This window comes from Lathyrus oleraceus, chromosome 7 (assembly GCF_024323335.1).
Source record: "Lathyrus oleraceus cultivar Zhongwan6 chromosome 7, CAAS_Psat_ZW6_1.0, whole genome shotgun sequence".
Classification (NCBI taxonomy): Eukaryota; Viridiplantae; Streptophyta; class Magnoliopsida; order Fabales; family Fabaceae; genus Lathyrus; species Lathyrus oleraceus.
Genome location: NC_066585.1, coordinates 105,163,223 through 105,181,780, shown reverse-complemented (window position 1 = coordinate 105,181,780; position 18,558 = coordinate 105,163,223). Strand labels below are relative to the sequence as shown.

At 37.5% G+C, this 18,558-nt stretch overlaps 1 protein-coding gene across 1 annotated transcript; it reads left to right on the top strand.

The window, feature by feature from the left end:
* Positions 1 to 5,205: 5,205 nt before the first annotated feature.
* Positions 5,206 to 8,070, top strand: LOC127102258 (uncharacterized). Its single transcript, XM_051039655.1, has 3 exons — positions 5,206 to 5,335; positions 6,841 to 7,267; positions 7,638 to 8,070. Exons 1-3 carry the CDS (start codon positions 5,206 to 5,208, stop codon positions 8,068 to 8,070), a joined length of 990 nt encoding a protein of 329 aa, XP_050895612.1.
* The last annotated feature ends 10,488 nt before the right edge of the window (positions 8,071 to 18,558 follow it).

Here is an 18,558-nt window from a genome sequence, read left to right as displayed (position 1 = left end):
ATTTCAATCACGTGGAGTTTCGACAACATTGGGAGCGTCGAAAAAATGGTTATTTGGATGCACGAATGTTACGTTCAAATATGAATAATTGTCTGGGGGTTTCTTTCTGAAGGACACATGGAGAGAGCTCAGAGACGGGCTGCATGCAAGTCTTCACGTGGCGAACACTGAAGATAGGAACATTTGTGTTCATTTAATTACAAAAATCCCACTTAAAATTTGAAGTACCGACATCAGGAGAAAAGAATCATGACTGAGAGAATGTATGAACAATGAAACATCATATTTTATCTTCAACGCAAAGTCTTTAAAATTCACTTTACTTTGCCTTACCAGTTTTAGTTTCATTTAACTGGTTTACTTTTATGCTTTCAACTCTAGTTATTTTCGTTACTTTTCTTTACAATTTCAACACGGTCGAAGTTGCATCTTTCACACTCTCTAAGTCACCATTTCGACCAAGTCGAAAGTAGGATGTTTATCAAAAGAAAACTATAAAGCCAGGTTTTTTGACACTATGCCATAAGATTCACTAGTTGATCATGTAAGTAAACTTTTATTAAGAGACTATCATTTGGTTACCAATTTTCCGTGTAAACAAATTGGCACGCCTAGTGGGACATGTGACAAATTACACATCTTTCATAGATATCCATAGTTTTCTCTTATAAACTTATTCTATATCATGAATTTTTTTAGGTAGTTTGCATGCGATTAAGAAGTGGGAAATCTTTGTCCAAAATGTCGCGTCCTCTTGTAGATAATGTCAATCCCCAGAATAATCCTCAAAATGTAGTATAACAATCAACCCTGTCAACGATTGAAAAGCTTGTTGCCTCAATGTCGGTTAAAACAACGACTCTGGTGGTGTTAGCGACGTCAACCACACCAATATTGTCACAGGGAGTAACTCCCCCACCGCACTAAGGGGATCCTCTTATTAATCTTGCAATTGCGAGACCTTTATTTGGGTTTTCAATGCCACAAAGTGGAAGAGACTACCCTTATGGTATGCCAACATCGATGAAGGCTAATCTTCAAACGACCATGTCAACCTTTAGTGACAATGCAGTGGCCACATCGCTACTACACAATCCCTATAATGCCTCAATGTCAACCATTAACAATATGGCACGACCAACATGGATAAGTTGTATGACTCAAAGTACACCATCTTTAAATACAACCTCTATGATGGCTATGAGACAACAATTGGACGAAAGTAACTTAGAACTAGTCAATACTCTTACCCAACAAATGGGAACCATTTTCAACCCTTCGATTGCAAGTACAAATTAGACCTATGAAGTGTTGGCAAATCAAATGGGGCGAATTGCTGATTTTTTTGACACACCTCCAGTACACGTGCGACCTACCCCTTAGATATCGAACATTAGGCAGGTCAAAACCCCTGAGAATGGGATATCACAAGCCACTGTAGGCCAAAACAGACTTTCAACTACCTGATCCTCCTCAAAATAGGGAAGAGGTAGAACAATTAGAACAAAATGACCCTAGGCCTTTGATGGTCTAGAGAAATCAGAATGCTGACCAAGTGCTTAGGCATGTCCAATAGAACAATTTTTGGGGACATAACAACATAGGAAATGTGGTCGAGCAAATTTTGGCCCAGAACGGCCTCAACGTGGGACTCCACGAACCTAATTTTATATCCCCTTTGTCAGAGTATGTTCGACAAACGGAGTTACCCAAGGGATGGAAACTCCCAAAGTTTACCAAATCCGCTGGAGACACCAATGAGTCGCCGGTTGAACATGTCACCCAATTCCAAACTGAGGCGCGAGATTGCTAACAATGAGAATTTAAAGATGAAATATTTCACTAACTCTCTAACTAAGAACACTTTCACATGGTTCACAATTCTTCCTCCACACTCTTTCCAATCATGGAGTCAGTTGGAGAGACTGTTCCACAAACAATTTTACATGGGACAGTAAAAAATCAGTTTTAAGGAGTTGGCTAGTGTTAGGCGAAAAGTCCCTGAGTCGATAAATGACTATTTGAATAGATTTAGACTTATCAAGGCAAGGTGTTTCACCCAGGTGCCTGAACATGATTTGGTCGAAATGGCCGCTGGTGGCCTGGACTATTCAATTAGGAAGAAACTAGATACTCAATATCTTAGGGACATGGCATAATTAGCAGACAAGGTTCGTCAAGTCCAACGCTTGAAAGTTGAAAAAGTCAGAACAAATAAATACCATAAAAAGTAAAAAGTCACTTACATAGAAGTAGATGATTACATCTCTGATGTAGGCGATGATTGTTCTGAAGAGAGGCCAACGTGGCTGAACTTAAGCCAGAACCCCCTTATGTAAATTGCTGAAACCATTGAATGGAAAAAACCATGTCGAGACCAACAAAAATGAGAAGTTCGCCACTAGAACTTATATGTTTAATATTATAAAATGCGATGAAATATTTGAATTATTGGTTACAGATAGACAGATTATAGTGCCTCATGGCCTAAAAACTCCTCCTTTAGAACAAAAGAAGAAGAGAGGTTTTTGTAAGTACCATAATTTTCTAGGTCATAAAACTTCTCAATGTAAGTACCATAATTTGTAAGTACCACTAGAACTTTTCAGGTATTTGGTTCAGAAAGCTCTGAAAGATGGAAGGTTACAATGAAGGTAGACTCAGATCCCATACAGACAGAAGATGCTCACTTTGCTGAGCCTGTGGAGATTCTGATGGTTAAAGCTATTAAGGGCTCTAACATGGAAGTTGACAAGGGTGAACAGATCTTCTCTATCGCCGATTATGACACACAAGTAGTGTATCCCCAGTCTGAAGAGGGGTTGATTGATTTCCTTGAGAACTGCGAGCTCAACGATTCCAAGATGATGCTTTGTCCATACTGCAATGTCGTGTTTGATGAAGAAGCAACAAAGAAGCTAGAGGGCACAAGGAAATTCGATCCCAGAAGAGGATGGGGTGGAAGTCAAGCTGTTAGGTTTTGAAGGTGTGAAAAACACAAGAGGGGGGGGGGGGGGTGAATTGGGTTTTAAAAACAAAATATTTTTTCAACTCAAGAACACCACTCAAATGTTAAAAACAAAGAGATAAAAACACAAGTATTTTTATCCTGGTTCGCTTGAAACTCAAAGCTACTCTAGTCCATCCGTCAACGTGATTTTTCCTTATACACAAGGACTTAATCCACTATAATCAACTAATTACAATAGTCACAAAAAGTAACCTTCTTTGTCTTCTCAAGGACCTGACTATATCCTAGTCTCCTTAAGGAATCATAAAGAACAACTTTCTTCGTCTTCTCAAGGATCCGAATCTACCCTAGTCTCCTTAAGGAAAAAATTAAACAAACAATTTGAATAATATTTTGTGTGTCACAAGTTGTTTATACACAAGAAGATTCTACACAAATGAATTACAAACACTTAAAGAAAAACTATGTACAAAATTGATGGATTTTCACAAAGAAATAGACTTGTCAAATTGTTGTAGCGCTTCAAGTCTCCAAGTCCCACTTATATAGCAGAACAAAAGAGACCGTTGGAGGGCAAAATGGGGATACCAAATAAAGCGGATGTTCAATGTTCAATTGGTGAAAGGAGTGATACTACGTATTGTCCTTCGCCCACAAATTCAGTGACAAGTGTGATTCATAGTACTGTCCTTGCCCACGATATTAGGTAGTGGAAAGAATATTTGATTTGTACTATGTACGATTTGATCATATATCCATTTGATCTTATCTTCAAGTTCATTGGCTTATGATGAATGTTGATGAATCATGAAATGAAGAAACATACAACTGGATTCAGAAACTTCAAAATCTTCAGTCAAAACCTTGACAACGTCAGCAGTCTGGCTTGAGATCTTCAGTATCTTCAGTCAGAATCTTGATAAACTCAACTTCTGGCTTGAGATCTTTAGAATCTTCATCTAAGTAAAAAAACTTTAGAAGCTTTCCATTCTTCAGAAGCTTGTCGATCAGAGTCACGTCCAGAAGAAGAAGTGGAAAGAATGTTTCAACAACAACATGACGTCTCTTCAGAAACTTCTCATGAGTGAATCAACATAGAAACAGAAAGAACATTGGAGCAACAACTTGATATCTTTCAAAACTTCTTATGATTAGCGCAGAAGCGAAATTTGGAACACAATATCTAGAAATTGATGACGTTGCACGCCATAAACTTAGGATTAGAACTGGCTGTTAAAGTCACACAATAACAAACTATTAGGGTACCAAAATTGTTATCACACAAATACAACATTGTTATCATCAAAACTCAAAGTATAAATGCATAACTAAATCTTATTCTAACAGGTTTTCCCCAAACAATGGGGTTATACTTCGTAGAAACGAAGAATATATGAGGCAATTTTAACAGGCTCGACAGAGGACTTTACAACCACCAGCAAGCGCACCTAAGGAGAAATGGACAAAGCCTTTAAATCATAAAGGGGCATATCACCCCAAATGGAAGGAGGTTGACCCCAAGGCAGGGATGCCAAATCACAATGGACAGAAAGTGTTGAAGGAGAAATCTCATCTCCCTCCGACCTACAAGGGCAACAATCCCATGACATGCAACCAATATAGGCGTCATGAACAAAAAAAAGGCTTAAAGGGAAGCATTCATAATAAAGCATGATTCCCTAGAGGTGAAGCGCAATACAACTGCGTCGAAGGCTCAAAGGAAACCTTACTCAAAGAAATTCAACGAGGAGGACAAGTTGATAGCCACTCAAAGGCCATTTTTGAAGGAAGCCCACATGGGCAAAGGGGCACCAAGGGTGAGGGCGAAGACACCCGAATACTCTCCATAGTTTGAGAATGAAGTTGCAGAATACACTCCCCAGGATAAGGATGGGGAGCTCCACTATACTCTTCGGCCAGAGGATAAAGAACCGGAGTACACACCCCAATCAGATGATAAAGTGGTCGAAGACAACTTCGACGAAGGATCTGATAATGACTTATAAATTAACTGTGACATGGTCTCAATGCTTCCAGTTGAATATAACAGGGTATCTGATGTGTCTGAGGCTGAATAGAACTTCGTACAACACCGGGATGATAACCAGAAGCCTATTTGTTACTAAGTCATGAATAATGGTGTGGTCGGAGAACAATAGGTTGTGTATGAAAGGCCTGATCCAGGAATGATGTATCACATGAAACCTCTGTTTATTAGGGAGAAGGTAGACGACATGCCCGTCAATAAAGTGTTCATAGATGAAGACGTGATAGTTAATTTAATGCCGCATTCATTACTCAAGAAAATGGGGAAGACCGATGAAGATATTAGGCCCTATAATATGGTGTTGTCTAATTATGAAGGCAAGACCAACAACATACTAAGTGTAATCTAGGTAGACCTATTATTTGGCTCAGCTTCTAGGCCATATTATTCATGGTCATAAAATAGAATGCTAATTATAATTTACTGCTTGGATGCAAGTGGATACACGGAATCAGTGCAGTGCCTTCGACGCTGCACCAAAGAGTCGCCATCTAGAGGGAAGATGGTATTGTCGAGAACATAGAAGCCGGCCAGAGTTACTACAAAGTTGAAGTGGGCAAGTTCGAAAGAAAAAACTTCGATAGGAACTTGGCGAAGATACCACAATGCTATGATGTAGAAGAGGTGTATACTTCCGATAGAGACTTCACTTACTCACTGAGCCTACACCCAAACTATGGGTTTATTTGGGACAAGGAGCATGAAAAGGATGTGTCCGTCGAAGAAGGGAGTCTACCCCCTACGAGGTGAACAATGGTCGATGAGAATGACTGCTGATTCAAGATCATTTGCTCGGGTATCGACTTACATGGCCGAAAATAGAATAAACTTGGCCTTAGAGGCTAAGGTTGATCGATATTTGGTTTTCGAAGCTAATGTCGAAAGCTATGAGGAACTTTGAGGTGTCCCTATGGGCCAGACAACAACTTTAGAAAGTCGGAGGCTCGATTGCATTTATGACAATGAGCCTTTGGGGTTTGAAAAAGACCCACTTTAAACTAATAAGAAAATGCATGCTCAAGACCCCCTAAAAGAGGTGGACTTGGGCGAAGGAGCATTGAAGCGACCAACGTACACCAACACTAAGATTAAACCATGCATGAAAAAAAAGTAGTCGAGCTGCTCAGAGAATATAAAGACCGTTTCGACTGGGACTACAATGAAATGCCAAGACTAAGTCGAGATATGGTGGAATTAAAACTGCCAATTTGACCTAGAAAGAAGCTAATGAAACAACTGCCAAGGAGGTTTGCATCAGAGATAATGTTGAAGATCAAGGAAGAGATCGAAAGGCTGCTCAGGAGTAAGTTCATAAGAACGACCAGGTACGTCGAATGGTTAGCTAATATTGTCCCAGTTATAAATAAAAATGGTACTCTTAGAGTTTAAATAGACTTTAGGGATCTAAATATTGCTACCCCTAAAGACGAATACGCTATGCATGTGGCAGAAATGTTAGTCGATTCAGCCGCACGTTATGAGTATTTGAGTATATTAGACGGGTACTCTGATTACAATCAAATCTTTACAACTGAGAAGGACTTACCTAAGATGGCATTTCGATGCCCATGTGCGTTAGGCACTTATGAATGGATAATGATGCCATTTGGTCTAAAAAATGTTGAGGCGACTTATCAAAGAGCTATGAACTCTATGTTTCATGACTTCATCAAGACTTTTATGCAAGTCTATATTGATGACATAATCATAAAACCCTCATCAGAAAATGGTCATTTGGACCATATTTGACAGTCTTTTCAGAGGATGAGGAAATATGGATTGAAAATTAATCCATTAAACTGTGCTTTCTATGTTGGTGCAGGAGACTTCTTGGGATTCGTGGTGCATAAGAAAGACATAAAGATCAATCAGAATAAGACAAAAGCCATTGTCGATCTCAAGCCTCCTTTGACAAAGAAGCAACTCCAGTATTTGTTGGGGAAAATAAATTTCCTAAGAAGGTTCATCTCCAACCTAAGTGGAAAAATTAAATCATTCTCTCCATTGCTTCGACTCAATAAAGACAACGATTTCATTTGGGGGAGCGAGCAACAAGAGGCTTTTGACAACATAAAGCAATATCTGATGAAGCCTCCAATATTGTTACCTCCAAGTAGAAATAGGAGCATGAAATTGTACATAGTTGCATCAGATTCAACAATAGGCAATATGTTAGCTCAAGAGGATCATAATGGTGTTGAAAGTGCAATATATTACCTCAGTCGAATCTTAATAAACGCAAAAACTAGGTATAACTCGATTGAAAAATTATGTTTCTTTCTTATGTACTAAGTTGAAGCATTATATAAAAGTGGTGTAAGTTTATGTTTACTCTCATTTCGACGTTATTAAACATATGTTATCAAAGCCCATATTGCATAGTCGAATAGGGAAGTGGACCTTGGCGCTTACTGAATATACGCTGACTTATTGTCCTTTGAAAGCTATAAAAGGACAAATTATCGTAGACTTTATTGTTGATCATTCAATGGCCGAAATAATGGAGGCATACGTAGAAACTAGGTCGTGGAGGTTGTACTTCGACGGTTTCGAACATAAAGATGAAGCTGAAGTAGGAATCTTTATCCTTTCGCCATAAAACATAACGACCAAGTTTAGGTATAAGATCAAGGAGTCATGTTCCAATAATGAGGTTCTATATGAAGCCTTGATAACAGACCTTCAGATTTTATTGGACTTGGGGGCAAGAGACGTCGAAATAAAGGGAAATTCAAAGTTGGTGGTTCGACAATTGAAGAAAGAGTATAAATGCATCAAAGAGAACTTGATGTTATACTTTGTCAAAGCTAACAATTTTCTGAAATGTTTTGATCACGTTTTGATTGACCATATTCCTCAACTGGAGAATCAGGAGGCCAATGACTTGGCTCAGAGAGCCTCGGGATATAAAATCTCTAAAGAGAGGTTGGAAGATTTAGTCGAGATAAAGGAAAAATTAGTCTCGAAAGAGAACCCTCAAGAGACACCTTCAATGTCAAAACTTGGGGGAGCAGAGGAATATGAGGATCCACCAAACTTAGAAAATTTTTAGTTTCATAAGTTTTCGAACTACGAAGTTTTAGCCATTGACTTAATGTTAGATAATGATTGGCGAAAACCTATAGTCGAATATTTAGGAAACCCAACAGGAGTAACTGATCGAAAAATCAAATACAAAGGCCTACGTTATGTAGTAATGGGACGTGAGTTGTTTGAATGGATTCTCCTCAAGTGCCTTGGTGAAAGAGAAACATATTTGGCAATCTTCGAGGTGCATAGGGGATCATGTGGATCCCACCAGGCTGGTCACAAGATGAAATAGATGTTGTTTCGACTAGGGTTTTATTGGCCAACTATGTTGAAATATTGCATAGATTTCACCAAAGGTTGTCAAGAATGCCAGAAACACTTAGGTATTCAACATGTGTCGGCCAATGAGTTACACTCATTAGTTAATCCATGGCCTTTCAGAGGTTGGGATTTAGACATGATTGGCGAGATCAAGCCATCTTCGTCAAAAGGGCATATGAACATTTTGGTGGGAATAAATTATTTCACTAAGTGGATATAAGTCACACTGTTGCCTAGTGTCGACCAGAAAAAGGTAATAAGTTTCATTCAGAATCACATTATATATAAATTTGGAATACCTGAAACTATTACCATAAGCCAAGGCTCAGTTTTCATAGGGCACAAAATGGCGGAGTTTTCCTCAGAAACAAGTTTCAAGTTGTTGACCTCGACACCATATTATGCCTTGGCCAATGGTCAGGTCGAAGCGGAAAACAAAATTTTAATTAGTTTGATAAAAATAACATGTGGGTCAAAAGCCAAAGAATTGGCATAAAACCTTAAACGAAATCCTATGGGCATGTCGCAATTCTTCCAGCGAATTGACTAACTCTACACCATTCTGACTTGTTTATGGACATGATGTAGTGTTACCTTTAGAAATTTATCTGCAATCAGTTAGGATCCAAAGGAAAGCTGAGGTCCCCACTGAATGTTATTGGGGCATGATGTTCAACAAATTGGTTGAGTTAGACGAAGAAAGATTAACCACTCTAGATGTCTTGATGAGACAAACTGAGAGCGTTGCTAAAGCTTATAATAAAATTTAAGTCCAAAACATTCAAATTGGGCGACTTAGTGTGGAAAGTAATATTGCCCATGGATCGGAAATATAGAGTTTTCGGCAATGGTCCCCAAATTAGGAAGGGCCATTTAAAATTCTGCAAGCGTATTCAAACAATGCATATGAAGTTGAAGAATTGAACCCTGAAGGTCGAACCCTACGAATAAACAACAAATATTTAAAATAATAAAGGTCTATTTTGCAGGAAGTGCATATTAACGCAGAATAAAAAATTCAAAATTAAGAAGGCTAAAAAATTAATAGCCTTAAACACTATTAAGTGCCACGAAGGGCATACTGTGAGATTACATTATCCAAAATGTTTCCACAAGCAACAAAAAGAAAACTTCAAACATAAATAAATCAAATTGCACTCCTAGAAAGGGAAAGTAGTTCTAAGTCTCTCATACTAAACTCTAGCTGCAGCAAGGCGACTATCAGCTTGAGAAGTGAGTGAAGTATATGCAGAAATTTCAGTATCAAGAGCGGCGAAAATCTCCAGATGTTGGATCCCCTTTTGAGTTTCTTCATCTAACTGGATTTGGCTAACTCTTTGAATGTTTGTCTTTTCAGTTTCAGCCTCTTGCACCTTCTTCTGCAAATCTTCAATCTCTTTCTCCTAATCGACAATTTTGGTATCCAAAGTAGCAACATCATTGTCCTCTTGACGAAGACTTTCTTCCAGTTGTTCAACACGCTGGTTAGATTCATTATCCAGGTTCCAAGCCTTCTACCTTTTAGTTTTCTTAGGCACCATCTTCGTCCTAGCATCATGCTTCCTCTAGAAATCAACAAGAATTTGTTCGAAGAGGGGCCCAAAAGTGACTAGAAAATCGACTACTTCGACGGGGGCATAAGGGATATCCAATTTTTTCAGCAGAGTCTTGATACTTTAGCCATAGATGAAATCCTTCTCCAATACTTCAAAAAGATTAATCCCTCCAACAAGGGTCTTCAGTTGTTTCAGAATTTCATCAACAATCTCAGGCCCATTTGTTCCTCTAGAAATGATTGAAGAGCTTGAACACATATCACTGGAGCTACCCTTGTTGTGCAACACCATCTTCATGTAGGCCCTGGGATTAGCTTTCTTCAGTGCGTCCATTTCCTTTTGGGATGGAAAATTAACGGCGAAAAGGCGATTTTCGCGATTGACACTTATGGAATTTCTTTCTCCACACTAGGGGCATTCACCTTAATGGGTTTTTCAACATTATTTAAGGTGTCAACAACTTTGTTTTGTGGTTGGGCATCTTGAGTGGGATGAGGACTTCCGGGGGGAGTTGGTTGCTTTGGCTTTTCTTGTTCAAAGGTATGCCCTGGTGAAGGGTCGTCCATGACCATTGGGTTCTTCTATTCTTCCGCAGATGTTAAAGAGTTCGATTCAGAAAGGGAAACTTTCCCAGTCAATTGGTGAGAGGTGTTGTCATCATCTTCGGCGAGTTTGTTGACTTCGTCGATAATGGTCGCGGTAGTAACGGGTTGATGTACTGGTGAGCTGTTGATTGGAGCTGGTTTTTCAGTGAGGGTGGGCACAGGCTGTGTCGAGGATCCGTTCTAAAAAAAATCAAGATGCATACTCAATATAAAAAATTATGAGAAGGACAGAAAAATAGTGGATTTACCTTTATGATATTTGCGTCAAGGCTAGAGTTAGAACTCTCATTTGAGGCCAATTTCCTCGTCACGTCGTTCGCCTTGGCACCTTTCCTTGCGGGAACTTTCTTCTCATTCTTCGCCTTAGGAATGGGAGCCACTCTAGGGCTGGCTCGAATCTTCTTGGCACCAGCACCTCGTGTTTTCTTTTTATGTGGATGAGGCTCAAGGGATGAATCTTCGATAGGTATCGGTTCAGGAATGGTGCGACGGATTCTCCTTCTGCGTTGGCGTCATCTACTTGCATAACAATTATCCAAGAAGAGTTCAAGTAAATAAAAATACTTAAGTCAAAGATGTTGAGAAATACAAAGTGTATTGTTACAACAAAAGACTTGCTTGGGAAAGTTTGGAGGAGGTTTCCTCGACCTTGGATTGTTTGAGTGCTACTTTAGCACTAGCAGCATCCCTGGTCCTCTTCCTATGTTCGACAGCTGTGATAAAATAAAAGAAGTTGTAAATATAGAGAATGGAGATTATAGGAGTGGAAAGGTGGTGAAGAGATGCATTTGCTTTCCTCACCCTCATGTATGGGAGTTTTGACCCTGACATGATCTATATCGACATGAAGATGACCTTTGAAACTGTATAAGTCTAGCTTATTTGAAGACATTCACTGTGCAGGTTTCAAGCACACATTTTTATGTACCTTAAAAAATTCCCCACAAACGAACCACCGTGGAACGGAGGGGCGAAAGCCATAGCCATTTCGCTGGTGGGCAAAGGGGGAAATTTAGGAGGATAATAATTCAGGGCGAAATTATATTTGTCCTCTACATACTTAGGAAATTTCAAATTGGGAAGCTTTACCTCCATTTTCTCTTTCAGAGTAATCGCTGCCACACAGATCGTCCGACTAAGGTCATTTGGGTCGTACACAATTTAAAAGTACTTATGGAAAGCTTGAATTTCTTTGATGTGTTTGGTTCTACCTTTGTGTAATTTTAGCTGCAAAGAAGAAAAAGCGTAAGTGATATGTTGGCTTATTGTGTCAAAATCCATAAACTCTTTTGTATAGTAGACTATCCACCAAGTATCGAAATATTGGGTGTAATAGTTGTAGGGTTCAAAAATGGAGAAAGTTTGGGACGACCATCAATCATCTTCGGAGTAGTCGAAGGTGCTAAGGCACAACTCGTTTTTATTTTTGAAGAATAGTCGAGGTACAGTTTGGTTTATCCTAAATTGGCGTGATACTAGGTTAGCTTGATAACTAAGGATCCTCACGTGTTCCTTGGAGGCCATAAGTCTGGTAGATAGAAGTTTAGGATTCAAGAAGGCTTCCCATATCCTTTTCGATTCATCTTCTTTTTCTCTAGTGGCTAGAAACTAACCATTTAGGTTCATGTGTTCTTTTGGATAAGGGGGTCATGGTCGCAGTGAAGTTATAGTGCTTGGCGAACATCAGGAAGTAAGTAAAAAAGGCATCTCGATCCGGCCTAGTTTTATCAGTTAGGGTCAGAAGGTTCAGCCGAACGCCTTCAACGCTTCTGTCGCTAATGGTGGCGTTAGTATCATCCAAATGCTTGACCTTCAGAGAAGTTTCGAACATGGCGTTGAGCCATAACTAAAGTAGCCAAAATGGTCCAACTAGCAATAAATCGTCTGTAGGTTTAATTTTACTTAAGGCTTCAATGGATTCTTCTAGGAATTCATATAGTGAACCTAAGATCATTTGGCTAATGCATATATATTTCCCTCATGAAACTGGTTGGCAAGAGTCAGTTACCTCTTCGCCACCTTAAACGATCTACAACAAAATATGCATATGGATAACCATAATGCAAGGAACACAATGTGTTCTTCAGTAGTGACTTCAGTGGTGCCAGTAACATGGATGTATTTGATGTACCTACTGAAGCCGGGGCGATTGCTGTCGAAATCAATGATATCTTTGTCACTATCGTTGGGGTCGAAGTTGCCACCAGTAGGGAGAAGGTCAGTAATGGCCGCCACGTCGAAGAGCGTAGGTGTCAACATTCCACCGGGAAGTTGAAAGGTATTAGTGGTGCTTCCCCAATAGTAAAGGGACGCGACCAACATGTTTTGGCAGTATGTCGGACCGGTTCTCGACAATTGTATCAATTCGAAAATACCAATCTCTTTCCAGATTTCAATCATTTTGGCTTCTATCTTATCTAACCAAGAGATGCAATCATCATGTTTTTTAGTTGGGGGAGCTGAGCGAAAAACTCATAAAGTGGTAGTCATGTACTATACATTCATGGGTACTTCAATGCTAACTAGGGATTTTGTCCTATGATAAGTTGAGAAAAAATCTCAAAGCTTAGTAAGGTCTTCAAAAGGGCCATGCATATGATCCATAAGGGCATGAGTTGTTTCAGAAATGGTGTAAGGAATTAGTACATGAGATTTACAAATATGCAACTTTTCCTCAGTGTTGGGAGGTTCAGGAACGTATTCTCGATTTCCAACCACTATAACACAAGGAAGCACGTTGGCCATATGGAGTGGATCTTTAGCTGCCATAGTGTTGTTTGTTGAAGGAGCCATTAATGAAAGTTTGAAAAGCTCTTACAGATGTTGAAGGAAGAAAGTTTTCTGAGTAAGAGAATATGAAGAAGATAAGGGGAAAAAGTTGAACATGACTAAGAAACATATGTTGAACATCTTCATCTTCTCGAATCTTCTTCTGATAAAACTTCACCTGGTTTTCTACAAACCTAACCGGATTTCTATAGATGATTTGGCCAACAGGACTGCACTGCAATTTCTTTTCTATTCTTTGTTTCATATGTGAAAAATTTAATCGTAGATTTATTGAAAACTGAGTTACCTCTATGTTGCGAAAACAAAAACCCAATAGTTGATGCTCAAATATTTCACCTTCGATATGGGCACTGATCATGTAATATTGCGAGGAAGATATTTTTTTTAATCTAACTTTTTTTTCTACACTGAAATTGAATGCATTGATATGTTATTCAAATTCACTTAAATAACGTAAACGTTGAATGCATTGATCACACTATTCATCTGCACATACTTGACCATGCAGTGACAAGAACACACAAGGAATGCATGCAATGACAAGAACACACAATGCATGCGCCCAAGGAATCTCTGCATACAAGGAATCTCACAAGAGAATATCTGCCCTAATAGTCCAAACAGGCACCCATTTCCTAGACGCATAAAGCAACCTAGGCACCAAGACCAAGGGCGCCCCTTCATGACAAATACTCCTAGGCGCCAAGAGCAAGGACGCCTCTTCATTGCATGTGAATATTCACATGCAGGCGCCAAGACCATGGGCGTCTCTTCCTTGCATGTGAATATCACATGCATGCGCCTAAGGCTATGGCTACTCTACTTTGCCATGCAACCAATCACATGTTGCGTAGGTTGCAAACCTAGTAAGACTCCCTCATCTATAAATAGGCTTCAAATCACAACATCAAATCATCTCCGACATGAATCATCTATACTCCTTCTTTACCACACTCTTTCTCTGCAATACTCAAGCTCTACAACATCAAATTATGTCTCTGTTGACTATGGGTGATGAACACAGAGGAACACTCGAGAATATCTCGAAATTTGTATGTTATCACTCTCTTTTTACTTATTCCATATTTAATTCGTATATCTTTTTTATCTATGTTTGTATTATATATTACTTCTTCTTATTATATTTCTTACTTATGTGTTATTAGGACCCAAAGTATTTTCGATGTCGTGTACATGAATATGTACCCCACGATCATTTGATAGAACCATATATTAGAGGATGTGGATTTGGAAATCTCCTCAACATTGTCTCGTATATTAATTCGTATACCTTTTTTATCTATGTTTGTATTATATATTGCTTCTTCTTATTGTATTTCTTGTTTTGTTGGAAAGATGGAGACCCGAGACCCACACATTTCACCTTCATTTCGGTGAATGTACTGTCACACTTGAGTACGTATACATGTTGTTGGATCTCCGTATAGATGGTAAGGCCTTGAATGGTAAATTAAACCAGGACAACTCTATCTGCAACGAATTATTGGGTGCCCCTTTGTATGACGACCAAGTTGAGGGAGAGTCATCCGGTCAAGCAAGGGGGCAAGGTATAAATTTAAAATACCTTAAACAATATTATGCGAGTATAATATTGTCCGAAGAATCAACTGAGTACGAAAAGTAATTAAAACTCGGTGTTATATTATGATTTTATTTGGTAATTTTTTATTTTCAGAAAGTACAGGTAATTCAGTAAATATTATGTATTTACCGTTGTTACGCAACACTAATAAGGTAAGCACATATAGTTGGGGTTCAACTGTGTTGGCTCATCTATATAGTGCAATGTGTAAAAATTCAAAAAAGAATACTTGTATGTTTTTTTCATGTGCGTATTTGCTACAAGCATGAGGTTGGTCAAGAATGTTGTCACTCGCCCCGATAAACGAGAACTCATTCATGTTCCCTTTTGCAACAAAGTAAGTGTAATACTTTACCATTTAATTAATTATATTTTATATTATAATTAACTATAAATAATATTTTTCATTTTTTTATCTAAGGTGGTCAGTAAAGGGATGAACTACAATAGGTGTCTGAAACACGCTATAGTAGTCTATCGCAATCTATTGGACCACACTGGACCAGACGATGTAATACTCTTACACAACTATATTTTAATTTAAAAATACTTATCAAATTATTTACCATCTAATCGTTTCATATTGTTTTACAGTTTATCTGGAGGCCATATTTGGGTCTTGATCATCATGTGAACCATGACGATGTTGCAGTTTGGACAGCAAAGACACCAATTATCTGATTCACTACTGTGGAAATGCACCAGAGTGATCGGATAAAACTGTAGTTCGTCATGCAACAACAGATTCCAGAACCTCCGACGTGTTTGGGGAATTGACATCAAAAAAGAGTTGATGTCCAATGGGATTATTCCGACTGGAGAGACTTTGCAAAAGAGATGTGTCGTCAATGGAGAAATCGACGACAACACATCTTAAATGAACCAGTCATCCATGGTGCAAGACCAACTCAACAATATATGACACGGTTTAGGTCGGTAACAACGCAACAGTTTGTGTCTGAGCCGCGGTATTTGATAGATCCATGCCAACTAGCTTCGTCATCGTACGCCCAACAACAAGTCCCCGTCCAACACCAATGTCAAACCGCCCAAACCCAACAACCAACCTCACACCATCAACCTACCACATACACCCAACAACCAAACACCCAACTTCGCAACCCATTCATGTCATCCACCCAACGTCGCAACTCATTCATGTCACCCATCCAACCACAAAACCAAGAATCAAACCCTACCCACTAACAACCATACACTTCAACCACAACCGTTTATAGCCCAAATGATTCATATGAGTCACTTCATCGTAGTCCCCCACCAATGACGACTCAAATATCCCATCACCAAAACATGCAGCCATTGTTTAACTATAGTAGGCCCCATGAACCATTGCTTCGTTTCCAAAACGATTCAATGTCCCAATTTGGGCAACTATACCGTCCACAATCCACCCAACCCCATCGACCTAACTACGATGACATGGGTATCGAACTCCATTACGGAAGCGTCGTTGGCCAGAGCCCCTCCGGATATTAGGAACAAATGATGACACATTTGTCAAATACCGCTGGAATTTCGGTCGGACCTTCACACCAGCCATCATTCGATTAGGTAAACACACAAAGACCCCAAACACCTGAGAAAAATCGTGGGAGACCTCGGAGACAAACTAATGCACCTGGATATGGAACAGGGGAACGTTTTGATCGGGTCAGTCATTAATTTTTTGTCAATCCCATGTAACATTTATTTTATCATGAATAAAAAAATACATTATTTTTTATTATTTCATAAATAAATAAATAATTAAAAGAAAAAAACTAAAAATTAAAAAAATAATAATACAAGGGTGTATGCGCCAGATGAATTGGCGCATACACCACATGCGTTAAGTAGGCATCATAGACATTGGCGCCTCCTCATGAGGCACAATGCAGGCGCCATGGGCATTGACGCCTCCTCATGAGGCTTCCAATGCAGACGTCAAGGCTTAAAACGCCTCCTCTTTGTTCAAGACAGATGCGCCAGTTCATCTGACGCATCTTTTTTTAAAGGTGGTTATTTTGGAAAAAAAATTTTTAAAAAATATTATTTTGGAATTAAATTTGAAAATGGTAGTTATTTAAAAAAAAATCAAAAAAACAAAAGTAAAAGAAAATTTTATCTCATACCCAAACAATTATTCTCATATCCCTACAATTTATTCGATTTGACTAAAATATCCTTAAATAAATAATTTATGTTTGAAAAAGAAATTTCAAACTAAAACTAGCATAACAAAAAAAGGAAACTTGTTCGTAACTCGTGATTAGGGGTGTGCAAAAAACCGGATATCCATAACCAAATTGGTATCCAAATTGTTCCACTTTAAAAAAACCAAACCAAATGCTAAAATAAAAATTTGGGTATCCATTTTGTTATCCAAATATAAACAGTTACCCATTATAAAAATTTGATTTTGTTATTGGGTATCCAAATTTTACTATGCGTTAAATTTTTATATTTGTATGTTTTCATGTTTTATCACATTATAAATCAATTTTAATTTTTAATTTTTTTTAAATTTTTATAAAAAAATTATTTTAAAAATAAAAATCAGATTTTCTTTTCTTTTCACAAAAAATATTATATTTGGATTTTTTTTCGAAAAAATTATATTTGATATTTTTTTTCAAATAAAATTATTATTTTTTTCTAAATAAAAAAGATTTTTTTTATCAAAAATATTTTGTAATTTTTGCAGTAAAAAAAATGTTTTTCTTTTAGATTAGATTTTTTTTTTTAAAAAATAATTTTCAGAATATAATTTTATTATTTTCAATTTTTTTTATATATTTTTTTTCTTTTTTCTGAATATTTGTTGTTTTTTTTTATGTTTTTTAAATTTTAAAACCTCATAAAATATGTTTATGAACAATTATGAGAGATTTTAGAAGTTTGAACAATTTTTTTTGATGACTTATTTATTTTTGAACAATTATGATTTATAGAGATATGATTCATAATTATTTTATTTTATGGCCGTTTTTATGTAACGCATCATACTTTGGGATTGTTTTTAATCGAGATATTATTTGTGGTGATTATAAAAGTCAAATTTAAAGTAATTTTTTAAAATAAATATTTTTTTTACATAAAATAGTTTTATAACTAGTGAAAATAAAAAAGTTAGTTAAAATAAAATAAAATTATTTTTGATATAAAATTGATTTTTTAAAAATATTGTTTTAAAAAACTATTTTTTTTATAAAATTGGTTTTGAAATTGATTTTTTTAAGAAAATAAAATATTGGTTTTAAAGAAATTGATTTAAAACTGTTTCTTTTTAACTATTTTTTTTAAAAAAACCGGTTTAAAACCGAACCGATCCACTTATAAACTGATTTTTAAAAAATAAATTAGTTTTATAAAAATAGTTTTAAGAACCAAACCGAATCATATATATGATTCAATTTGGTTTGGTTTATGACCCATGCATACCCCTACTCGTGATGCAAGCTCATGCAATAGGCTGCTAACATCCAGTGCAATACAGCCTATGAAACTGATCATACTTTCATTCCTAGCCACACGATCTGCCTATAGATCAATGGATTGAATTTATTGATATGGTTTCGGTACTTAAAAATAACAGCTCCCTGAGTTTTTTTAATGAAGAAACAGTTATCAGTATG